This window comes from Rhinatrema bivittatum, chromosome 4, assembly GCF_901001135.1.
Source record: "Rhinatrema bivittatum chromosome 4, aRhiBiv1.1, whole genome shotgun sequence".
Lineage (NCBI taxonomy): Eukaryota > Metazoa > Chordata > Amphibia > Gymnophiona > Rhinatrematidae > Rhinatrema > Rhinatrema bivittatum.
In genome coordinates, this window is record NC_042618.1 from 469,818,966 (window position 1) to 469,845,604 (window position 26,639).

General features: G+C 42.4%; 1 protein-coding gene across 2 annotated transcripts in view; it reads right to left on the reverse strand.

Moving 5' to 3' along the window:
* RAP1B (RAP1B, member of RAS oncogene family) overlaps positions 1 to 26,639 on the reverse strand; it is a 190,346-nt gene that overhangs the window by 69,745 nt on the left and 93,962 nt on the right. For both annotated transcript variants that reach the window (XM_029597232.1, XM_029597231.1), the window contains exon 2: positions 7,423 to 7,509. In XM_029597232.1, coding sequence (XP_029453092.1) covers positions 7,423 to 7,479 — 57 coding nt within the window. In that variant the 5' untranslated portion in view covers positions 7,480 to 7,509. The remainder of the gene's footprint in view (positions 1 to 7,422; positions 7,510 to 26,639) is intronic.

The following is a 26,639-nucleotide window of genomic DNA, read 5'->3' on the forward strand; positions in this document are numbered from 1 at the left end:
GATTTTAAAAAGTAAAATTTTAACAGCACTGAATAAAATTGCAGGCAAAGAATCAAAAACACCAATTGCGGTAGGGTTGTGGATAAGACTTGGAATTCACTGGGGACAATGCTGTTTAAGCTACTATGAATAATCTGCATCTATATGGTGTGAACAAATCTGTATATTTTCCTCAATAAAACAGATTCAAGAAATGCCAGTTAACTGGTTCACTACCATTTTCGTCAGCCTTCCTGATTCAGTACACATGTATTTTAATTTAATCTAGCCAATTAAATCATTCACCTAGAGCAGTATAATCAAATATATCAAGAATTGTGTGGCAATTACCACAGTATCATGGGAAATTGGGAGCCTTGCCTAGAAGATATAACAGCTATACCATATGCTAGATAAATCTGATTTCCTCCACACAAATTCAGATTACTATAAAGTTTATAGAAACATTACACATTAGTTCTAAAGGAAAAGGAAAGCCTTAAGTGAAACTAACATTTCTTGCAAAGCCTCTGAATTTAAATATACCCTAGGGAAGAATATTGTTAAAATTTAGAAGTTTTATAATGGATTCTCAGTCAGCATCCTTTCCAAGACCCTTTCTGCTGATAATGGAAACACACAGAAATGCTGGTTGCAGATATAACTGAGCTGAAGCAAACTTGGTAATGTTGAGTATTTAGAAGGGCTGCATAGTATGTACTCAAACACTGTGGAGGGACTATATGAACTAAGCTCAATACTGAATGTTGGACCCTGTATACAGTCATTAATATGAAAAATTCTCAAAATATATACAGGGCTTAAATGAGTTTCCACTATTTACAATGAAATTGTGTTTTGTTCTCTATTTTTCATTTCCCAACCTTAAATGCTGTTCTGCCTTCTCACGCCACAGGGCATGTTCTACATTTTAATATGGATCATTTAAATAATTTTAATTATTCTAATATTTCCTAACAGAAGCCTGAAATCAAAGCAAAACATGGTGTTTAGCTACAGATCTTGCAGCATTGCTGGGGAAATGGGCGATTGGCTGTAACTGCATGAGATGTTACTAAAATAGACTGAATAGTTTATAAAGCACCAGGGGGGCATATCGGGCAAAGATGTGGGTTTGCTTCTTTATTCTGCTACATAGCTGCCGTGCAGAAGAGACATCCTTAATCGTGAACGGGAAAAAAAAATGTTCTCTGGTCACATTTATATTTGCAGCTATCTGGCTATAAAACACACGGATGAATGTGAAATTCATGGATGTAACAGCAAGTGCCATACAGAGCAGCTCCCTCACTGGCGCAGCAACAGTCCAGAAAATGCAGGTGTCTGAAATACACACCGACACCCTACCCTTTCAAAAGCTTAGTCAGAAGTTGCACAAGTAGATTGGCCAAACATGCTTAAATGGATTTTCAGCTGCCCAAAACGATGTGCATAATTTCACCACACATGAACTGGGCTACAAATTTTGATCTTGCTTCCCATTTATTTTGTCATATATACTCAAGAGATAAGAGACAGAGATCAGAGACAGATCAGAGAGACAGCCATGAGCACAAAATAAATGGGAAGCATTTTATTAAAGGTGCTCCGAGGACAAGGAGGATTTTATGAATCTACATGCACAAATGGGTAAAACCAAAACCCTGGTTCCACTACCTTCCTATAAGGGTTATTTTTCCTACTCCTAATTTTGCTGTGAAGACAAGGGACTGATTCTTTAGAAGTATCCTAGATTTACTAACCTTAGTCTATGTGCCTATTTGTAAACCGTTGCGATGGTATATAACTTAGCGACGGTATAGAAAAGTTTTTAAATAAATAAAAATAAATAAGTATTAAATTACCAACACTTTCCCATCAATACAGGTTTTTTGCATTTTTGTCCATAACACTGCTGAAGGTGTCTGAATGTTATCTCAAAGTCCTCTAAAGGTGCACCTGTACTTATGATTGCAGTCCTGTTTCCAGAAGTAGCCCAGGACTAGATTCTGCAGCAAGAGCTAAATAAATTCTGCATCTATTACATATTTTAAATGTACATTCTGCCTTACAAAATTAGCTTGCCCACCTTGCTTGGGTAAATGTGTATTTTTCTGTGGGGAAAGGGATTGCAGATGTTTGTGCAACAGAGATAGGGAGAATTCAGGGAATGGGATGGGGGAGAAGGAAAAGGAAGGAAGGATCAGGAGAGGGGTCATAAGGAGACATTACTACTTACCTGATAATTTCCTTTCCTCTAATGAAGGCAGGCCAATCCCCACAAATGGGTTATGCACCTCTGCCTGCAGATGGAGAGGGAGTAAAAACTGATGTCACGGACATATAGCCCTGTGCAGACATCAGCCCACCAGTGTTTTCTGGAAATTCCAAACTGTGGCCAAACTGATTATCAACCACTCATGCTTCCAACCAATAGGGAACACTGAGCTAAGACAAAATAATTAACATTCACCAGACTGAGGGACCTGTTAAGACACTTACCAATCCTTCAACGAATAGCAGGAACACACTGCAATGTCCGCACCTGAAGGGCGAACCGAAGTCAAAATTGGCCGCTGAGCGCGTGTAGGGGATTGGCCTGCCTTCATTAGGGGAAAAGAAATTATCAGGGAAATAGTAATTTCTCCTTCCTCTGCACAAGTGGGATGTACCAAAGCTACTCTCGAACACAATGGGAGGGCTACCTGTGGTCCAGCTACCACTGCACACACGAAGGCTACACCCTTCAGAGCCCGAACATCCAAGCAGTAACGTTTGGGAAGTATGCAAGGAAGATCGCATCGCTTGCTTGGGAAAACTCTGCCCACGATACCGCCTGAGCCCTAATGGAATATGCTCTAAGTCTCTTAGGGAAAAGAATCTCGGCAACCAGCCAGCCATGACAACATTTTTCCCTTGTTCACCTCCACAATGGATCAGAAACAGCCTGTCTTACTTCCTGGAAGATTGAGAAATCAAGTACTTCATCAGATGCTGCTTGACATCCAAGGACTGCAAGAGACTATACTCATGCATAGCACTATCCCTGTTCATAGTGGGCAGGGAAAGCAGAGTTGCTTACCTGTAAACAGGTGTTTGTCCTCATACCTGGGTGACATCGGATGGAGACACATTTCAGAACTTTGATCTCAGGTTCTAGAACTTTCAAAATGCCCTACTGAGCATGTGCAGCTGTAGTTACTCTGCCACCTAGGCAGAGTCCATAATATAGCTAATACATGGAGAAAACAACTCCCAAGGGAGGTGGGGTTGGTTTTGTGAGGACTAACATCCTGCTGTCCTCTGAGAACACCTGTTACAGGTAAGCAACTCTTTCTCAGAGGACAAGCAGGATGGTAGTCCTCACACATGGGTGATTCCCAAGCTATAGGCTGTCCGAGCAGGACAAGTGGGAAACCGTACTGTGCTGAAAGCACCACCTCTCCATTTCCTGTGAGGCAGCTGACCCAGGGATCTAAGCGGGAAAAAGTTGGGTTCTACAAAGATAAAATAGAAGCAATAGTCAAAAATCCCATGTGTAGCAGGGTCATCTAAGGCAGAGGAGTGATGTGAGTGCCAGCAAGAAACTCACAGAAAACATTACAAGCACGGTTTTGGATCAGGAAACCCTGATTACATTAGGTCTAGAACCTCCTGGATACAGGAAAAAGTCTAGAGATATAAACAAGGACTCTTGGACAAAGACCGCATAGTTTCCTTCGTGGTTACAAAACAAAAATAAACTGGGGCCCAAGAGCTCCCCAGAAAGAAACTTCAGTCCACTGGCATCCAAAGGACAAAATACAACTGCAGAAGTGTGCTCATGTTTGGCTAAGCACAACGGACAGAAAAACCCAAGCAACTCTTGGAAGACTAATCAGCAACAATGGCAAGGTCTGTGAAAGACCCTATGAGCCAAAGCACCAGACAGCTCACCATGCAAGATAGCTTCAAGAGTTTCAGGGGATAAAAGGCAATCCCTGAATGGGATTGTTAGCCCAATCTGAGCAGGGAGATAAATTAAAAGCCTGAAGCTCACCCACACTGCATCCTGTCAAGGGCAGGGCTAGCCAGGTGAACAGGAAGACACTTTAGCTTTTCTCAGTTCATTAGGTTACCCAAAGGCAGTACTGGCCAGAACTTGTCAAAAATGTAGGGAAAGTGTATACCTGCAGGGAAAGACATACAAGGTACCACACAAATGCCCTAGTTTTTCCTCCCCTCGACATTCCAACTGGAAGTCGGAAGGAGCGAAGAACACAAGGAGGCAGACCACTGGATTGCAGGGGTAAGAACACGTCACTAGGTTGCATATCTCAACACCAAGTGAATAACAATGCCGATTCCAATAGGGAGTTACCCACTGAAATAGAGCCCTCAGCCTGCTTGGAACAGCGAATCCCCAAGGAAGAAATCCATCAACATTCCACCAAGAGACAGGAAGTCGGGGTGCCGCAAGTGCAGACCCCCCTGTCAAACAGGATTTCTTCACCGGCCTAGAAACCCTAAGGTTACCAGAGCAGGGTCAGTGTGATCTCATAATAGATTGCCACAAACCTGGCTTACGAATTAATGCCTCAGCCATGATTACATATCCTTCCCAAGCTACTCTGGAATAGCTCCCTTGCGAAAGAGACCTACTGTACCTTAGGAAGATGTAATGACAGCGCTTCTGCTCAACTGGCTCTTGGAGCCCTTGAGGAAGAGAGCAACTGCCAGTCAGAAACAGTGACATCCCTTTTCCAGGAACCTGAGATCAAGGGGCACAACCAGGCATCCAGAGTGGAACAGTCTAATCTCCCCTTCCTGAAGGGACAGGAAAGCAATGGGAATCAGGGCCTCCAGTTGAGAGTTGAGTTACTGTCCCTGATGTTCAGAAGCAACCAATCTGCCATTGGTAGCTATCCTCAGATAGGGTAAGGCCACCTCAGTAATAAACAGAAGAACCCCAGCAAAAATGGTCCAATGACCGCTGCTGCTGTCCCCCAGTCCTGTCCTGTAAGGAAAGGTACTGATTCAAAGAATCGAGGCTCCAGTTCTGCAATAACCTACAAGGAATAGAGCCCAAAGGGGCTTCCCCACAAAAGGTGATTTGTGACCTGGGAGGGAGGGGGGGGGTGTCGAAAGACATTCTGAGGAAGGAGAAGACTCCTGACACTACCCTCCTGGTGTCTACTCCAAGAGTTCGACCAGAAATCCAGCCCTAGGTCAGTCCTGTAGCTGCGGCATACAACCTGTTGTACTCGCCATGAGGGAAACATACATATCCCACCCCCACTCCACAGAATAGAGGGCAACTAGAAGAATAAAGCCCTCCACTGTAAAAAGCATGCTGACTAGTACTCTTCAGTGGTATCTTATCCTATGTATTGTGCCCCACCTATGAACCCTCTCGCCATGCTTGTGGGAAGAATCCCATGACTCAAAAGACCACCTGTTAAGTCATTGGCTGTGCATTGCCAAAAAGCAAATCAGAGTGATGCTTTCCTCAACAGTGCTTCCCAGCACTTTATGGTGCAGAACCGATGAGGATGCCTTTAGGTAACAATGGCAGAACCTTGGCATGGCTAGTACTGCATAGATATGGAGAATGCCACCTGCCGTCACCTGAGGCGCTTGGAGCAGATGCCTTGTCATACCCGACCACGCATGCTGCGCTCCTGTCACGCTAACTTCCAGTGGCGTGAATAGGAATAGTGTGATGAGTGTCTCCAGTACCCTGGGGCTCTGGTTATGGCATGGTGGCGTTCTATGGCATCACCATCTCCAGTACCTGATAATGCAGAGGCTTGACGCAGCCCTTGAAATTGCATCAGGAATGACTCACCGCCAGTTCCCTCATGGAATGGCAGCAGCAAAATCCATGGCAATCGACTGTACCCATGGTGCTCTGTGGTCATGTCCTGCAACATCCAACTGGGTCTACTGGTGCCCACCATGGTGACTGCGCCTGTAGGCCCAATAGCGTTCGTGCTTACTAACAATGGTTCACATCAAGGGCACCAAATGTCGCTGCCCCCAGGACTTTGACAGTGCTTGACCATATTTTAATCAGTTCGACAGTATGTAGTACAATCCCTGGTGCTACAGGCGCCCGCAGACAGACAACCCGGCGGCACCAATAGACACCCTGGTGCCTGAAGGCATCAATGGACCTGGGGTGCTGGCAGGCAGAAGCTCTGCAGTCCTAACACATCTCATCCGTGCCCAAAGGAACAAATGACTGCTAGCACCATCCACTGTTCCCCTCGCTCACTTATCCATGCAAGGGTGTCGATGTTGTGAGCTCAAATGCATCCCTCAAGAGCGGCTATGGCTGACGATAGCCTTGCTAGTGCTCATTAGCACTGATGGTCCAGGTGGGATCTCCAATACCCCCCCCCCGTTCCCAGTGGCTCAGGCCCCCCCTGAGATCATAGGTATCCACAGTGCCTGATAGTCATAGGCCAATGATGGGACAGCAGAATGCCCCTCAGTGCCCCAGACACCACAAGGAGCCAATCAGTGAAACAGCATTGACCTTCTGCTCAGTTAGAACTTGGCAAGTCTCTAGGCTCAGCAGCCTACACGGATCACCCACGGACTGCATTCAGTCAGTCTTGCCAGCACCTCACAAAATGTACAAAAACAGAGCAAGGAGGACACAGATACTGAACTGCAGGTGCAGCATCCAGTTTCCCTGCCAAAATCCAATCTGGGCTTTGAACAATACAGTAGTGTTGCACAGTTCCAAACACAAAAAGTCAGGCTCTAGCAGCAAAGGTGCTCCTCCTCCTCTCAGTTACACTGGAGAGGGAAGGGGTAATAGGGTTATCAGCAGCAGGCAGATGAGGGAAGTGGATCAGAAAGGGTAGGATCAGGGAACGGAGGGGTACTTGCTCAAGTCATCACTTGGTTTCCATGATTCTGCAGCAAGGGATCAATTTTAGTCTGTCATGGCATTACAAGAGACCAGGGGGCCTTGCTTATTAGCTCATCATTCAATACTATCATTTAAACTGAGCTTATTTGGTTAGGATATCATTAAAAGAATCAGAAGTACAAGATAAGATGGTATCATACCAGGGAAAGCAAACCAAGAACCCATTTGTCTGTTCTCCCTTATTTTGAAGGGCAGATCATGTGAGGACTTCTAACAACTTTGGTGGCCCAGGGAGCATAGTGTCAGGGATATGCGGACTTACCCCTTGCTACCAATTCACTCCATGTTTTCTGAAGAAAGCTGTGCTTTACTCCATTAGCAAGATAATACTGTGTATTTTGTATTTTCCATCCCACCATGGTCATTTCCATGGTGACCAAGGTGAGAAGGAAGAGTATAGGAAATGAAAAGACAGTCCATTTTTACCAAAGAAACACAGGCCAATTTATTTAATAAAAGACCATTTCCTAACACGAACCAAACAATGAATAGACTGCAATTACTAAAAGAATGAGACTTACCAGGGCAGACTTCCCAACACCTCCTGAGCCAAGAACCACCAGTTTGTATTCACGCATGGTGCAAATTCTCAATCAACACCTTGACACCTGAGTCATAAGAAAATGAATATTAAATATGCAGAAAACAAAAAAAAATACCCGCCAGAATCAAATAGTTTGCATCTCACAAGATATGCATGAAGACTTAATAGTATAATGCCTGTTACATAGCAGATACAATGTTTATGATTTGGTACCCATCTGTTTCCTATCAAACATGCAGCAGTAAACAAGTGCCCAACAGTTTACATCATTAAATTTACATTAGATAAGAACTGCAGGATACTGACAAAGGAGCTACCTGCAGACAATCTACAGAAGCAGCCTGTATAATTCATTTGATTTATTATACACTGTGGAAAAAACCCGAGATGCATCACTGAAGATCAGATCTGTGAACACAGAATTAAAATGTCCATACAAGTTTACTTCTGATTCACATGTAAGGAATGTAATGGTTATGAATTTTTTTAGGATGTCAGGAAAGTGTTACTTTTCAAGACGGTGTCCTAGAATAAAGATTCAGAGTTTACCTGTATATATTTCTACCAAAACTTTTCAGTTAAGCTATAATAGAGTCGTTTCTCCTGGGAACAGTCATGTTCACAAGTGTCCCATGACTCCATATGGGAAGGGATCTGAATGCTTCCTACACTGAGAGCATGATGGATGACAATGCAAACGAAGAAGCTGATCCAACGGATCCAGTCTACAAGGGTTTTTGGTTTTAAGACCTTTTTATTCAGATACATACATCAGGAACAGAAAAGACAAACTTTAGATTTATAGATCTTTTCTATACAGTTTTTTTTAATGTAAAGAGCACAAATGTAGGACAAGACTCAGTTACAGCCAAGTTAATAGAACAAGAAATCATCCAGATCTGTGTATACATATTCCCCAAACACCCTTTCCTCTTGCAAGGAATGAGTCATTCTCTACTAGTGCTCTTCCACCAAGAAAACATGGTGCACTTTTCCCTTACAACGCAAGAGTATGCCTGGCAGCATGCAGACACTATATAATAAGTTTATCCACAGCAGAAATCAGAATTGTTCTCTCTCCCCAAAGACCCAGCAACTTCAGACTTGGCGTGAAGGAAAATGTACATTTATAAAATCAACCTAATCTCTTTTCCTATTTCCTACCCAGAAGGAAAACACCAAGAAAAATGTCCAGCCCTAAGGCCACATCCTCGCCAACAGCAGAGAAACCAATCTGAAAAAGGCAGTGAAAAATGCTGGATGTCTGTACATACAATAAGTCTAATCATAAGTTCAACTCTCCTAGAACAGACTGAAAGTGTGCTGCCCTCCAGATCTCATCCCAGTCTCATCTAGTGTGATCTGCAAATCATTCTTCTACTCCTGTATCAGAGAAAGTATCCAGTCCGGAAGGTGATCTACATCAGCGATACAATGATAAAGAGAAAAAAGTTTCTCCCCTGAGAAGTGGGACTACTTATAAACCTCTCTAAAGAACTCTGGGTACAAGGAACCTAGCCCTATGCCTATCAATTTTTCTAATGTATTCTTCATCTGCAAATATGAGTATTTTGAACAATGTGGCGTTTGTCCATTAACTCAAAGGTAACAATGCTATCCCCCCTACCACATCCGCCAAAGAAATCTCAGGCCTTGAGTCTGAGCATATGATGTAAATTGTTACTTTCTAATATGATTGGGAATTGCCAGGGAAATACTTAAATTACAAAAACAATGCAATTCATTCAGAAGGGGTTTTTGTCAATTCCTTACAGAGTACAAAGTTTACCAAAACTGCTTTTGCTTTTTAATAAAAAAAAAAAGTTCAGCTCAGTTTTACAGAGAAAGTTGGTTTAAAATATGCCCACATTATTTTGACAAGATTGGAGGGTGGCCCGTGTAACCCCAATATTTAAAAAAGGCTCCAGGGGAGATCTGGGAAACTATAGGACTTGTGAGCCTGACTTCAGTGCAGAGAAAAAAAATGGTGGAAACTATTCTAAAGAATAAAATCACAGAACGGAGAGACCTGATTTAATGGAACACAGCCAGCATGGATTTACCCAAGGGAAATCTTGACTCACAAATCTGCTACATTTAAGGTGTTAATATGTGGATAAAGGTGAACCAGTAGATGCGGTGTATTTGGATTTTCAGAAGATTTTTGACAAAGTCCCTCATGAGAGGCTTCTAAGAAACCTAAAAAGTCATGGGATAGGAAGCTATGTCTTTTCATGGATTGCAAATTGGTTAAAAAAGACAGGAAACAGTAGGATTAAATGGTTAATTTTCACAGTGGAAAAAGGTAAACCATGGTTTTGTACTTGACTCAGGGATTTGGACTTGTGCTTTTCAATATATTTATAAATGATCTGGAAAAGGATATGAGTGATGTGATCAAATCTGCAGATGACAAAATTTTCAGAGTAGTTAAATCATGAGGAAAGTGATAATTTGCAGGAGGACCTTGTGAGACTAGAAGATTGGGCATCCAAATGGCAGATGAAATTTAATGTGGACAAGTGCAAGATGTTACATATAGGGAAAAATATGCCCATGCTGTAGATGTTAGGTTCCATATTAGGAGTTACAACTCAGGAAAGATCTAGGAGTCACAGTGGATAATAGAGATGTGTTTCTTTTTTTTTTTCCCCGTTTTGTGGTTTGGCTCGTGTCCCCTGTGGGTAATTTTGTTTTTTCTGCAGTTTGGGGTTTTTTTTCATAGTTCCCGAATTTTGATTTAGTGCACACTATCTCCCGCTAGTACGCACTAACACGAAATACAAGTTTTTCCAAAATTTGGGAAAATTGTTTTTGAACACTCCCAAACCATGATGAATTAGACAATTTCGTTGAAATTGTCTAATTCATATAAAACAAATGCACATCTCTAGTGGATAGTTACGTCCTGGAAGGGAGGGTGCATAAAACTAAAAAGGGGATCTTGCAGGCTCAGCTACTCCGAAGGGTGGAGTACAATGGAGGACCGTGACAAAAATGGTCTTGGATAAGCAATATCCCACTTGTATGGACAGAAGTACCTGGGCAGAGTAAGTGGAAGAGTTGCACTTTTTCTGCCATCTATGTTACTAATTATGATAGGCTCCAAGCTGTGATCAAAGAGCAGAGAAGTACACAATACAAGGACTTGATCACTTCTGAAGACATCCTTTAAATAAAATAGATTGTCACCTTTTGGAATGCTATAGTCCTATAAACTCCTGGAGGAAAAAAAACAAGCACCCATTTCAGCAGCTGACTTATTGGTTGGCTGTTTTCACCGTTGTATTTTTCATTCGACTGAGTACCTTTATTCCTCAGAGTGCAGTCCCTAAAGTCAAGTAGTGTCAAAACAGTGCTCCAAGTAATCAGAGAAATGCAACAGACAGATACACACTGTACTGCATCACAAGGAATCTATCACTTCAAAGAGCTCCATCTGTCACACACCTGAAAGTCCCTTCCCCCGGAAATGTGCATCATCTCCCGGTAGTCATAATTGCCTGCTCCTGTTCAAATAGATATAGCGAAAGGAAAAAGAATGCAAGTGGTAAAAGGAAAGAATTTGATATTGGTAGCACTCTGGTGCAGTTTCCTGCTTGCTCCAGCTGTAAGAAAGCTAGGACATACAAGACAAGATCCTACTCTTGAGTAGAGACTTCCCTCTGTAACCACAGCAGCTGTAAAATCTTTGAGGAAAGAGTCTGACTAGAACAGCATCGGCCTATAAGTACAGGTTATTCTCCTAAATGTTCCTCCACCATCAGCCTAAGCGAGTGCACACAGCTTGCTGATCACAGGTTTATCTTTGCATTATGGCTCCGTTTTAAACTTCCCCCATTTCTCAAACTCAGTCTAGGAGATCTGGGCAAAGTATGCAAGGATATTTAACAAGTCTCCAGTTCTCGTGCCAGCAATCAGACTCCCAGTAGTTCCCAAAGCACCTACAATGAGGTTGGAACATTTCAGGGTCACATCTCAGATAATCCACACCCACTTTCAAGTATTTTTATTTAGGTTACAAAAATGCTCCCACTACAGAAGGACAAAATAAAACATGGGCAGAAACTTTAGTGAAACTATTATTTCTGTATTTAATACACCAGTTAAACATTACACATTAATAACTTGTTTACACAATACTGCTGTAACTAGAATGCACACAATAAAATGCCCACTAAGCATATGACCACACACTTACTTCACAACATTAAATATAGCAGTGCAATTTCTATGATTTATGCAGACAATTTAATTGGTAACAGACATTCAATACGCCCTATCACTTTCTTTTCTGTCATCCTGCTCCTTTGGGTTTCTACCCTGTTTCCCTGAAAATAAGACCTAGTAGAGGTTTTGCTGAATTGCTAAATATAAGACCTCCCCCGAAAGTAAGACCTAGCAAAGTTTTTATTTGGGAGCATGCCCGTCGCACAGAACACCAGAGCATGCAAGCTGTGATTTTTTTACCCTGCAGGATTCACAGTTAGTTGTCATCACAAACCAGCATAACCAGACAACTATTCAGAATATAATAAATGTTCATTTTTTTGTTCAGCAATATATGTGAATTCTTCTTCATGGAAAAATAAGACATCCCCTGAAAATAAGGCCTAGTGCATCTTTGGTAGCAAAAATTAATATAAGACACTGTCTTATTTTCGGGGAAACACGGTAGCTCAAGCAGAGCCAGCCTCTGTTGCAGGGATGGTCAATTAAACAGGCTAGGTTTTCAGGATATTCACAATGAATGAGAAATTTGCATTTGCTGCCTCCAATGTATGTAAAACTTTTATATATATTCATTGTAGCTATCCTGAAAACCAGGCCTGTTTGTGGCTCTTGAGGATGGAGTTGGCCATCCCTGCTCTATTGGCTACATCGGTGGTTCCCAAACCTGTTATATGGAGGACCCCCAGGTAGTCAGATTTTTCAGGATATCCACCGTTAATATGCACAAGTTAAGTTTGCATGCACTGCCTCCACAGCATGCTAATTTTATCTTGTGTATATTCATTGGGGATATGCTGAAAACCTAAGGGCTATATAGCACTAGAAAATAGCCAAGGATTTTCTCCCCATTTTAGACCCACTTAAAAGCCTCTATCAAAATACATTAATGCATGGCAGCAAAGCAAGCAGCATTAACATGCCATAATGAGCAGATTTCTCAAGGGTTTAGTAAATCAACCCCTTAAACTGAATCAGTGTGACAGTCCTCAGCTGGGGCTCATGCATCAGGGCTCCTTCCAGAAGCCTGCAATCATATGCCCTAAATCTATTCACTAGGTACAATAAAGTAGAACTCCTTTATCCAGGAGCTATGAGCACCGTCTTCACAGCATCCCCGAATGGCCGAGGAAATGCAAGACCTGACCTAGCCACTGAGCCACGAGGCCACTCTTGCTTTAAGACAAGGATTGTGTGTTATTATGACCAAGACTAGCTTCTCAGAATTCATAACATCTCCATGCTAACTACACCCATTGTATACTATCTAGTATTTCATAAAAAAAGAGAATACTAGTCTCAAATATGATACTGTTTAACTGCCTCCACATTAAAATCCCTCCAGAAGAAGCTTCATGCAACTCAGATTTTCTCACCAGCCAAAGGTTGAATTGGGAGGTCTGAGAAGAAATCCTCAGAAAAAGTCTTATAGCAGGGGTGGGGGGGGGTCCTTATTTTACTGTCATTTATATTCTGCCCAATTACCAGAATCTCTGCTCAGAGAGCCACCTTCCCTCCCCCTGAAGCTGGAGTTTATCACTTCAGCAGTGCTCCTGAATACCACAGGAAAGATTCAATCAAGACAAAGTCCGGCTATTTAAAAATTTAACAGTCTAAGGTATTCTACAGCTAACTTTTTTTATTATTATTTTAAAGACTATAGAACTATCTAATGAAATAAAGATCAGGCCCCTACCACTGATAAGAGTTTTCATTATATGCATTTTGCATTAAATCACCTCCAGAAGCTTAACAGAAAATATTTTCCCAGTGACTGTCAAAGGAAAAACTATCCATAGATGTCTACATTAAACTGATTTTGTAATAGGAATTACAAAGTAGTCTTTAAAGATGGCAAATGCTTTCTGCAAGGGAACACAATCTGTAGTGTGACCATAACAAGAACCTGTCCCGACTAAATTACTATTCTATTAACTGCTACAAGCATCAAGATCTGAACATTACTGTTCATGGAGTTACTTCTGCGGAATTCTGCACAACTGCATAGAACTGACTCCCCAAAAAGCAAGACAGACCATGGGAAGGAGGAGAAGCAACCAGAGTCCGTGCCGCTGTCTTCTTCCTGCACCACAGGGCTCTGAGAGAAGTGCAGGCTCTGAACTCCCAATGCTCTTCTGACGAACCTGAGTTCGGGCACCATCCCTCACTCAGAGCCACTGTGCTGTTGATCAATGGGAGAGGCAAGGCACGAGTTGGGGGGGGGGGGGGGGAGGAGTGTGTGCAGGACGAAGGGACCCGTTTCAGATGGGGAGGCAAGCTGGTTGAGGAATATGAGCTGGAGGGGGGACAGATTATTGGAAAAGATGACTTGGAGGAGGAGGAGGGACAAGCTGGGGAGAGTACTACAAGGGACATCTGAGGGGTTGGGGGGGGAATGTGTTGGGAAGAGTGTGCGAGAAGGGGCAAACTGGGGGACAGAGTGATGGAGCAGATTAACTGGAGGGGGAGACAGGCCCAGCACCCGTGGGGGTCACTGGGTCTCTCCCTGTGACTGGAAATCTAATGTTCCCAGGTATGGAGAGTGTCAGATCTTAAGTCCATTTTTTGAGAGGTTACATATTTGTCTATCAGATCATTAACTGATTAAAGCAAATAAACGGAAGGTAAATCCTCAGAAAATTGTTATGGTCACAAATGCCTCCCCCCAAATTCCTTCTCTGCTCCTCTTAACCAGTAGGTTGTGCTAAACTGTCAAAAAGAAGAGAAGTTTGGATTTTAAGAATGATTCTGATGGAGATCTTACTCTCCAGAACATATTCTAAGAATTGTGCAAATCAGCTTTGCTCAACTCCATGCAGTTCGTAATGTGCCATCTCTCCCAAACCAATCTCACAACAGTGATTATTCATGTGCCGATTACGAGCTGCCTGCATCACTGCAATTCATTGCATAGGTTACAGGTAAGTCAGAATACTATTTGAGACATTTCACTGAGCCTAATTTCTTTATAATGATGCTTTCATTTTTAAGTCTCTGCATAATCTTTGTTGGCATTATCTCAGGGACTGTGTGCTTTGTTACTTTCCTAAAAGTGTATGCTCCTCTCAGATGGTTTTATTGGTACTTCCTTCTCAGGCCGATACAGTAAAGTGTGGCGCGGTTACCCTGCTTCTAACCCGCTTTCTACTCACAATTTGGCCGCGTTAGTCCTACCTGCGATTCATTATCCCTTTTAACCCATCCTTACCGCCTCTTTAAATCTACGGGTAACCCTTTCCGCCCGCGGCATGTATATGAGATGTAAACGGATTAGCTATTCCCTCCCATACAGTAACGCGCGCCCCGATTATCGCTTTTTAAATCTGCAGTTTTGCAGCGCGTTTAACCTGCTAATTTACCGGCTCCCCCTCCCCCTGCGTTAGTGTGGAGCGTCAGGCAAGCTGAGACTAAATTTCACGGGCCACGGAGCAGCCCCAGCCAGCCCCGCTTCACTGCCTGACCCCCTAACTCCCCGGGATAAGACCGAAGTGAATCGGGCAAACTTTCCACCAGCCCCCGCTCACCTGCCTGCGTCCATCTCCCGCGCTGACAGCTCTGGAGCAGCCCCAGTCCTCCTCCTGGGGACAGCCGGCAGCGAAAGCAGCTTCAGCAGCCCAGGGCGGATCGGGCGCTCCCCATGGCTCCCTATTCTCTAAAACGTAATGAGTGCACGCCGTGACCTCGGACGTCCAGCCGGGCGCTCAGGTCACGGCGTGCGACGAGGGCATTGAAAATATTAGACTCTTTCAGATACTGATTTGACTTCCTGATTCAGGGATGTTTGTACAAGTACTAAGAAAATGGAAACTGTTTCCATCCTCCGTGAAGTACAGTAGCATTATTGGATCCTTCATATTCAGGGTACCTTCCATACACAGTAAGCAAAAGGATCCAGCTTACTCTCAGCCAAAGTAAAGCATAGCCAAGCTCAAAGGAACAGCCATATGGGGGTAATTTTCATGGTCAAACGTACAACTTCTAAACAGCAATTCTTTTAGAAAAGGCTTTTTTCTTTTTAATAAGCAAAAAAGGTTTCCCCAATCTTAAAGAACTTTATTCTCAAAAGGCACTTTCCTATAGTGCAAAAACAAAATTCACAAATAGCCCTCTGGGACCTTAAAAGATTTTTATAGTTTGGAAAGTCTGGTTTCAACATGACTATTCCACAGTGCCACCAAATGGTCTGCCTGCCAAGATGCTATCAGACAGACCCTTTGTAGAACATCTTTCCACCAAGAGCACCAGAGATCTCACAGATGTTCAAAGCTGTATTAAATGCCAAGCAGAACTAATTTAGAAGAGGAGAGAAAACACAGTACTCTGTAGAAGTTGCAGCAGAGAGCTAGACAGGAAGGACTGCTGCAGATGGCAGAATAAAGATCTGATATAACTTCTGTATTGAAGTTACTAATAGACCCAGATTGAGGGCACAGGCAACTGCCTAGGGTGCCAAATTTTGAAGACACCAAATATCAAGGCCATAGAGAAGACAGCTTCTGCTTGCTATAGTGCCATGTGCAGCTTCAAAGGGGCACCCAATACCATGGAGCTGCTTACAGGTGCCACAATCAAATCCGGACCTGGCTTTCTAAAAATTTCTATTCTGCCTATAACTGCTCTCCATGCTAGGTGGACTACAAGATAAAAATACAACAAAAAAAACATGTTAAAACAAAATGTATCATTGCAACATCACTTCCTACAAAACAAATGCTTTCAAATGTTTGCTAAACTATAAGATATCAATATTTCTCATAGCTTCCAGCAGCAAATTCTACAATAATGGACCAATGACAGAAAAAGCTTGTTAAGAGTCTCCACTAAATGTACTTGCCTAATACAGGTCTTGGAGTAATAATTTTCCCTTGGGAACGCAAATTCCTAGTGGGTTTATATCTTAAGCAATAAGGCCAAATGGGAAGGTCTCTCAACCTTAAAAGCTTTAAAGAAAAGCATCAGCATTTTAAATTCAACTCACCTGCTGACTGGAAGCCAAAAGGAACTTAATGGGGACACATGGTCCCCATCTATGGACCCCCAAAATTAGGCAAGCAGCTGAATTATTCTGCAACTATAGAGGATGGATGGAGGCCGATAAACAAAGTTACAGTAATCACTGCAAACAAGAGATTGCACTATTGCCTGAAAATCATCCTTACCCAGGATATATCAGATGTCTGAGAAGCAATTTATAAAAATCCACCCTTAAAATGTAATGGATTTGTGGACGAAATAACTGGGAATTGAAAAGAAAACCCAAATTTCGAATTATGGATTTAAAACATCCTTTCCCAAAACAGTGAGGGAACTGATACTTTTGCAAATAATCCGAATCCCTCGAAAACAGATTTCAGTTTTGTCAACTTGATTTTCATACATCTTAGCAATACTTCTCAAGCATAATGCTCATCGCCAAAGAGGACAGTAAAAGAAAAAATATTTCTTAATAAGGTGGTATAAAAACAAACAAAAAAAGCTTAAAATTCTACCCTTGTTTAACAATAAGAAACAGTTGATCACTTTTTTTTTTTTACAACCCCAACACCGAACCTCTCAACAATCAAGGTGAATACTTTAATATCTAGCTTCTTGATCTGTGCAGATAAAGCAACAAAACAAATGAGTTTATTACTGTTTTTGAACTAATGAAAGATTTCCAGCAGTTATATTCCCAGTCCTATACAGAACTACTGCCATTTCATGGCAGATATAAGCAGAACATTGTACAGAAACACTGAAGATGCAGAGAACCATTTGGCATACCCAGGCTACCCATTTGTTCCCTAGTTTGCTGTTACAGGTCTCACTTCATCTGTGTTCTCCTCTGTCCCTGAGGTCCCTTTGGGTCTTTGCCAGTGTTTCAACTACCAGTCCTTTGAGAGACCCCAGTGCCCAGCAGCATTTCTGCTGGTCCTCAGGGACAAAGCCTGTTTGAGAGCTGCAGTGCACTCTACACCATAGCACCAAACTTTTCCTAAAACTTTAAAAAAAAAAAAAAAAAAAAAAAAAAAAAAAAAGATTACCCTATGAGCACTACTTACTTTGATACAAAATGCCTGAGATCCATTTAATGTATTTATTAAAATGCCACATTTAAACTATTCAGGCAGGTGAGAGATGACCCCTACACACAAAGACCCACACACACTTGGCACCTATGCTCTCCAGAAGATTCACTGATGCATAAAGCTCAAGACACTAGTTGGCCACTTCTGGTGTTAGACTACTACACACATGCAGAGCAGAGACCCTCACCAATTACTGAACCAAAAAAAAAAGAGACCATAAAGTAGAAATAGAAATATGCAGGCAAAAGCTAAACTGGAAACTGCAACAAGTCCAAGTGTATTACACATTGCCACAATGGAAAAAAAACCACCTCCATTCCTCTAAAAAAAAAAAAAAAAAAAAAAAAAAAAAAAGGCCATAAAGAAATAAATCATTCATAATAAAGCCATACTAAAAAAAAAAAAATTTCAAAACAGCTGAACCACCAATTAAAAACATGCATGACTAATTTTCCACAAATACCAATAAAATATTTGGAAGTAGTAGACAAAACCACAAATTAAAAAAAGAAATCTTGTTTATCTCCTGCTCTCCATACCTGGGATCTTTTGATGGCCAGTCACCTAGACATTGCTGTGAATTTGAAGGGGGCACACAAACTATCCTCTCACACATTCATTCTTTTAAATATTCCCTACAGACACATGCAGGCAGACACTCATCTTCAGTGACCGCCATGGGATGACACTCCACAGTGGCCCAACTGGCTGCTGCTGCTTCTCTGCCGTCAATACTTGCAGTTGTGCACTAAAGAGAAAAAAGTGTGCGCTGAAGCATGAAAGCTTGCATGTGCACAGCTTAGAGAACACTGCTCCCCACTGCCTGATGGACCCTTTTTTTCCCAGCTGGGGTTGGTCTTTTGGTCCCATCTCTGGAAGGGAAGCAGCTGCAGTTGAATTTGTTGAGCAAGAATGAGACCAAGTCAGTGTTTGCTCCACTCTCAGGTCCCACCTCCTGTACAGAGACCAGGAGGGGGGATGCAACTACTGCAAAGCAGTCTTACAATCGCTTTTGTTAACATTGAGCTGCAGTTGCTCCCCTCCCAGAGATTTGGCTTCAGGGATTGGCCCAAGGGAAAATTGGCCTCAGGGGATGGATTTATTTTAATGAGTTGGTGACTGACTGGGGGAGGGGAGGGAAAGAAATGGAAGGGGATGGGGTTATTTTTTGTAGAAAACAAATTCTCTTAAATTGGCTAGTTACCTTCATAAAAATGACAGACAGCTACACAGCTGACCCATGAGTTTTAAGACCTGATGGAGAGAGGACGACAATATCATCCTCCCCATCTCATCCCCACATCCCTGCTAGTCATAACTGCAGCTGCTTCACAATTTAAGGAACGTAGCTGGCTAATCCCTGGCATACCAAAGGTTAACAAAACACTGGTCTATCCTATATTTGACTTCTGCCTGGTATGGCCTTTGTTGGAAACAGGATGCTGGGCTTGATGGACCCTTGGTCTGACCTAGCATGGCAATTTCTTATGTTCTTATTTTATCTCCTATATCTTCCACTGAAGTCTGTTCCAGGTGTTCACTATCCTTTTTAGTAAAAATATTCTCTCAATTCTTTTCAGGTTTTCCTCCTTTCATATGTTCACCCCTTGTCCTTGAATTTTTTGTTCTATAGAAAATACTTCTGGTAGTTTATTGAAGCCAGCTAGCTATTTTAATGTGTATATTTTGTCTCCCCTTTCCCATCTCTTTTACATCTTTAGCTCTCTTTGTAAAAAGCAAGTTTGCTTACCGTAAACTGTGTTTTCGTAGATAGCGGGATGAATTAGCCATGCTGTATGGAAGCGTCGTGATCCTGGTTAGGCGGAGTTTCTTAGAGTTTTGAACTCTGTGCGTCTGCGCAGTCGTCTTCCTGCGCGGTTCTCTCACCTCTTCAGTTTCTTTGTAGCCAAGCGAGAGGTAAGTTCAGGAGCTGTGTGACTCTTCAAGACTGTCTAGGGAGGTGGGTCAGCATGGCTAATTCATCCTTCTAAGGAAACACCGTTTACAGTAAGCAAACTTGCTTTTTCCCGTCGATAGCAGGGCTGGATTAGCCATGCTGTATGGGAGTCCCCAGCCATCCGGTTGTGTCCTTGTATATTTGTTAGGTTAGGACATCAACCTTTGAAGTGGTAGACGGTCTCATGTTCCTTTTAGTGATAAGACTGCTGTGCCTAGTGCTGCAGAGGTAGTCTGCTGTTGGAGGCAATAATGCGATGTGAAAGTATGAATTGACCACCATGTTGCCGCTTTGCAGATATCAATCAATGAAACCTTACTTAAGTGTGCAACTGATGCTGCGGTGGCGCGAATTTGGTGCGCCTGAGGCTTAGAGGGTAGTTTGATGGAGCATTTGTTGTAGCAAAAAAGTATGCATTGTGAATACCAGCTGGCTATAGTCCTTTTTGAGACTGGTTGACCAGGATCATTCGGGTTAAAGGAAAGGAACAGTTGAGAAGGTCTCAGTTTGAGTCTTGTTTTTATAGTAGGCCAGCGCTCTTTTACAGTCCAACGTGTGTAAAAGTTTTTCACGTTTGTTATTATGTGGTTTTGGCATAAAAATAGGTAGAGTTATGGTTTGGTTAAGATGAAAAGATGTTACCAATCTTAGGTAAAAAAAGAAGGGAGAGGACGAAGGGTCACCTTGTCATAGAATTCAAGGTAAAGAGAGTAGTGAACCAAGGCTTGTAATTCACTGACCCTTCTTGCCGAAGTTATGGCAACGAGAAAAACTGTTTTCCATGTCATATTTGATGTGGCTAGATTCTAATGGTTCGAAGGCGGAAACAGTTGTTCTAGTACTACATTTAAGTCCCATGGAATTGAAGGCTTAGTCACTGGTGGTCGAAGCCGGACCATTCCCTTCATAAATCTAGATATCAATGGGTGGTTAGACATTGGAAGGTTATTAAAAGGATCATGGAAGGCTGCTATGGCACTGATATGAACTCGTACCAAAGTGGTGGCTAATCCTGCTTCGTAGAGTGTGTGCAGATATTGTAGCAATTGAGTGGCCATGGATGAGAAAGGGTTTGTGTTCTTTGGAGTACACCAGTCCAAGTAGCGTTGCCACTTTCCTTTGTAGTTACGTCTGGTTGAAGGTTTCCGTGACGCAATGAGAATATCTTCTAGTTGAGAAGATAAACCTAAGGGAGGTTAGTATTTGCCTTTCAATCTCCACGCTGTGAGATGAAGTGATTGGCTCATGGGGTGAAGTAATGAGCCCCCTTCCTGTGTCAGAAGATGTGGAAGGTTTTGAAGTGATATCGGTGGATAAATGGAGAGTTTCAAGAGATACGCGTACCAGGGCTGCCTCGGCCATGCCGGGGCTATTAGAATCATGTCTGATACATCTTGGATGCATTTCTGAATCGTTCGAGAAATGAGTGGAATAGGTGGATAGGCATAAATCAAGCCTGGTGTCCATGGAATGAGAAAGGCATCTGGAGCCATCCTGTGATTGCTGGGGTAAATTGAGCAAAAGGTTTGGACTTGTCTGTTTGCTTCCGTGGTAAAGAGGTCTATTATGGGAAACCCCCACTGTTTGAATATCTTTTGTGCCACCTCTGGATTTAAAGGTCCATTCGTGTGGATGAAAAATCCGACTGAGACAGTCTGCTGTCACATTGTCCAGACCTGGAAGATATGTTGCTTGAATTGATACTTGGGCCTTGATTGCCCAATGTAGAATTCGTGTTGCTTCCCGAGAGAGTCCAGGAACCGGACTCTCCTACCTTGTTTATGTAAAACATGGCTACCTGGTTGTCTGTATATACCATGAGGCTTGATCCCCTTATCTGATCAGAGAACGTTTGAAGTGCCAGCCGTATGGCTCTCAGCTCCAGAAGATTGATCTGGTATGTAGATTCCTGAGGGGTCCATAGACCTTGAGTTTTCAGTTCGCCCAGATGTGCTCCCCAACCTGTGTTGGAGGCATCTGTGGTCAGAGTGATTTGGTGAGGTGGTAAACTGTATGGAGCGCCCGAGGAAAGATTCTTGGAAGGGAGCCACCATCGAATGTCCTCTTTCATTGCGTTTGTAATCTGAATCCTGGTGTTGAGTGGTTGTGTGTATTGAGTCCACTGAGTTTTTAACCCCCATTGCAATAGGCGCATGTGGAGTCTGGTGTGGGGAACCACATAGATTGCTGCTGCCATATGACAGAAGATGAAGCACCTGGCGTGCTGATGCTCGGTTTCTGTGAAGCAGGTTGCGTGCTAATGATTGTATGTTCTGCATCCTGTCCTGGGGAAGGTATGCTCTCTGACTGTATGAGAACACCTATGAATTGAAGTATTTTGAGTTGGTTGTAGGTGAGACTTCTCGAAATTGATTAGAAGTCCCAACTTCTGAAGGCATTCGATCGTGCGTTTTCAGAGTAGATTGGTCCGATGCTACTATTAGCCAGTCGTCCAGATAAGGAAATATTTGGATCAAAAGTTTTCTGAGGTGAGCCACCACCACTGCTAGACATTTGGTGAATACTTTTGGAGCTGAAGATAGACCAAAGGGGAGAACTTTGTATTGGTAATATGTATTCTGAACTTGGAAACATAGGTAACGCCAAGATGACGGGTGAATTGGTATATGGGAATATGTATCCTTCAGGTCGATGGAACATAGCCAATCATTGGGCTGAATCAGCGGTAGAATATTTTTGAGAGAAGTCATTTTGAATTTCTCTCTGTATGTGTTTGTTGAGAAGTCAGAGATCTAGTATGGGTCGTAGGCCGCCCGACTTCTTTGGAATGAGGAAATATTGGGAATAAAATCCTTTGTGTTGCTGATGAAGGGGGATAATTCGTATCGATTGTTGAATCTGCAGGTTGTTCAATTCCGCTGTGAGGAATGTGGAATGGGAGCATATCTTCTTCGGAGGAATATGAGGAAGAGATGGAGTGGATTGAAAATTCAGAGAATAACCGTTTCTGATAATGTTGAGTACCCACTGATCTGAAGTGATGGAATCCCAATTTGAGAAAAAATTGAAGGCGTCCTCCTGAAAGTAGGAATTGGTGGCAGCTGCATCAATTTCAAAAAGAGGAAGTAGGTTTCTGCTGAGGTGTTGGTAATTGTTTTGCTGTTCTTTGCTGTCTGCCATGACCCCTAATGCCCTGCTGAGCCGCATTTCTCGGAGGTACGTACTGTTGAGGCCTGTACTATGTATAAGATCTTTTGTAAGGTCTGGAATAATACAGACAGTAAAGATAGAATCGATGTTGCGACTTCTGAGGATCTCTGCAGGAGTGGTGAGAGATTGCACTGCTGCACTTTGTTCTTCCAAATGTGAGACTATCTCCAAATTTATCTCCAAAGAGATTGTCGCCCATGCATGGAATGTTGGCCAACTTCTCATGGACATCTGTCCGAATAGCGCTGGCTCTAAGCCAAGCCATAAGTCTGGCTGCAATAGCTGAAGCCGACGCTCTTGCTGAGGATTCGAAAGATTCATAAATAGAGCGTAATAAATGCCTGAGTCCTTCCTCCATGTCCAAGATGTGTTGTCCTCAGATATACACAGTGGGCGCAGTTTTTGGAGTGTTTCAAATAAGTAATGCGTAGTGTAAAACCGGTGATGTTGTATCCTATTCGTGAGCATAGAGGAGTGATAGATCTTTTTTCCAAAATCTAGGAATTTGTTTTCTCTGCCCGGTGGGGTATTTGAGTGCAACTTATTTCGTTTTGCCTTGGATAAGGCTGATTCTACCACTATTGATTGGTGTGGTAGTTGGGTAGACTTGTAAATCACTGAATTACGCATCCTACATTTGATATCAATTTTTCTAGAAGTAGCCGGTGATGAGAAAGGAGTCTTCCAAATTTTGAAGAGTAGGTTTTCTAATACCGAATGAGGTGGGAGAGCGGTGGGCTCGGGAGGAGATTCGAAGATCTTTAAGATACCGAACATTTCAGCTCTTGGGTCAGGAATTCTTCCCGTTTCTACTTGAAGACTGCCTACTTTCTCAACAAATTTTGAATGTGAGATCCTCCGGAGGAGAATATGGTAACCCCTCCTGAGGGTCAGATGGCATACCCGTTGAGGAAGTTTCAGAATAAACTGATTCCGGAGAATCTGGGCTGATGGGTTGAGTTAGGGTATCGTCTTTTGCCGGTTTTAGAGGTTCTAACCCTGTAGGTGATTCAGGAGAATCTTTTGGAGAATGCTGTGGTGGTAATTCCTTTGTGTTTTCCAATTCTTGGAAAAAAGAGGAGAGAATATCTGAGATTTTCGTCATAGTTGATGCAGCCAAAGTACCTTGTGGAGGAACGTGAATCTTGTTTTGGAATTGCCGCAAAATATCTTTTGTTACCTGTCCCTTAGGTTGACTTTGAGGAGGTATAACCGGGGAAGGTCGAATACATTTTGTTAATGGTATTTGTAAAGAAGAACGTCTATTCTCTCTGGAAAGTGATGAGAGACTCACCAAGGAGCTACCACTAGGAGAAGATCCTGATGAGAGGCCTTGAATATCAATTTCAGAAGTTGATGACATTTATGAACTTCTTGATTTTGAAGACTTCTGTTTATGCTTTTCTGATACACTTGGCGATTGTAAATGCATTGTTTTGGCACCATATGTTGGAGCATCTCTAATCAATATATGCTCCGTAGGTGCGTTGTGAAATGGGCTGCGCATCATATCTGCTCCGTAGCTCCGTAGCTCTGTGCGAAGGTGCTCCGTGCTTCACAGATGCTTCGTGCCTCGAATGATGCTTCTTGACTGCGATGCGCCGCAGACGCGCCGTGTCCGTGCTTCGTTCTTGAAGCATCGTGATGGGATTTCGGCGCAGACGCAGTTTTTGAAAAAGTACTCTCCGATACTTTGCGCCGTGGCTCACCCGCTGGAACCCCGGCTTTTGAACGAGACCCTGGCCTTAATCTTTTTTCCGGTTGTTCATGTCCTGCTGGTCCCAGTGAGAATGCTCTCTTTGGGTGTGTATCTTACCCGATTGTGCCGGTCCGGCAAGGAATGGATGGAGGATGGTGGAGCCGAAGATCCAGTATGGAGCCTTTCCATCTTCGCGGCCCGGTGCCGCTGGGCCCTCTGCGACATCCTGCCACAGTCCTGGCATGATTTTTGATCATGATCGGGGCCTAGGCAAATGTAGCAATAATTATGTCCATCCGTGATGGACATAAAACTTTGCCACATTGACAATATTTTAATCCAGATGGCTTCGGAGCCATCTGAGATGTGAAATCTTGAGAAGAAAACGCGAAAAATCGTCAAAAAAATATCCAGTCAGAAAAATGTACTAAGAAAAAACCCCGCGTGCGAACGGCTCACGGAAGAAAAGAAACTGAAGAGGTGAGAGAACCGCGCGGGAAGACAACCGCGCAGACGCACAGAGTTCAAAACTCTGATTAACTAAGAGAAACTCCGCCTACCCGGGATCGTGGCGCTTCCCATACAGCATGGCTAATTCAGCCCTGCTATCGACGGGAAAAGTAGTATTTAAATCCAAAATCCAGTCTCTGCTTATGTCAAAGTACAGTCCATGTAGCATTTTGGTGAGCCTCCTTTGAACTGCCTCAAGACCATTTTGAAAATGTGTTTAGAAAATCTTTAAACAAATAACTCCGTTTAATTCACTGCAAATAGTAATCCCTTCTGTATTCCTGTTTTCATAAAATGAGTATTCACAATGATTGAAAAACTAGAGGGCACTTTCCTGGTTAGTTCTCATCTTACACTTGTGTAACCTTTGTACTAAAACCTGCACATAATTGAGACCAGACAAAGAATACTTCACCTCCATTAATCATTTTAAAAAAAAAGAAAAAAAAAAGAAGAATCAGGTTGGGGCCAGAGGCAACCTTTCACATTTACCTTCCCCAGTGGGGTAAAGGAAGCCTGTTCCAGAGTTCTAGGACAGTGACCTGGTAGAAAATCACCAACTCCTGCTTTCTGACCTGGTGACAGACTATCAGCGGGCCCCAGAAATAAAAATGTAGTCATCTGGGCAACCAGGACTTTTCCACCTGAGAACACTAACTGAATCCCTTTGTCACTTCTATAAGTGGACTCTATAAGTGATACATCAAGTATAACAAACATTAAATCTTCCAAAAGGGTGCACTTATCTGTCCTAATGCTTAGCAAATGCAGACAACTCAAGTTTATGTCTTTTAATCCTATGTAATCCTACTTTTAAGGGATTTAATTATCTTCTTTGACAGCTTAGTACCAAAAGCCTCTCAGAGAATTTGAAATTTCTCTGACAAATACAACAGGTTTAGTATAAAGGGGAAGGTACTTAACATTAAATTATCTTATGACCAATACTAAATTCTGTATTAAATGAAGAGGTACATTGTAATTAAGCTATATCCACAGAATACAGTTTTACCTACAATGGCATAAAACCAAATCGCAACAGTGATTGATTCACTGAAATGTCCAGCTGAATAGAGTTCCTACAAAGATAATTTTCCAAACCAGTAGCTTCAAAGAAGGCATACATAAATTCATAAGGAAACTGAAGTTTTTCATGTAAATAAATGAAAAAAAGACCTACCTCTTTTCTCATTACATGCAAATGTCTATAGGTTAAGCCAAGAGAAAAATGCAGCTCCACAAATTCAATGAGCTTAAAAAAAAAAAAAAAAAAAGCAAGCATTCCTCCGCAAGTAGAAGACTAATCTGATATTGCAGCTGATAACAGCACCATCCACTGTGAAGATCAACCAACTTTAGAGGATAACGAAACCAAAAATGGAATGTCAGTACAATGATCTCAAATTTGCAAGCCATAACACTACACAGCTGACAACCAACAGTTTATTGATTTTTGCAGTATTTACATAATGGGTATTACAAATACAAATTTATAATACTGATTATGTAAATACTGCAAAAGCAGAAAAGATCTTTCAATTTGAGAACTATAGAAAGTA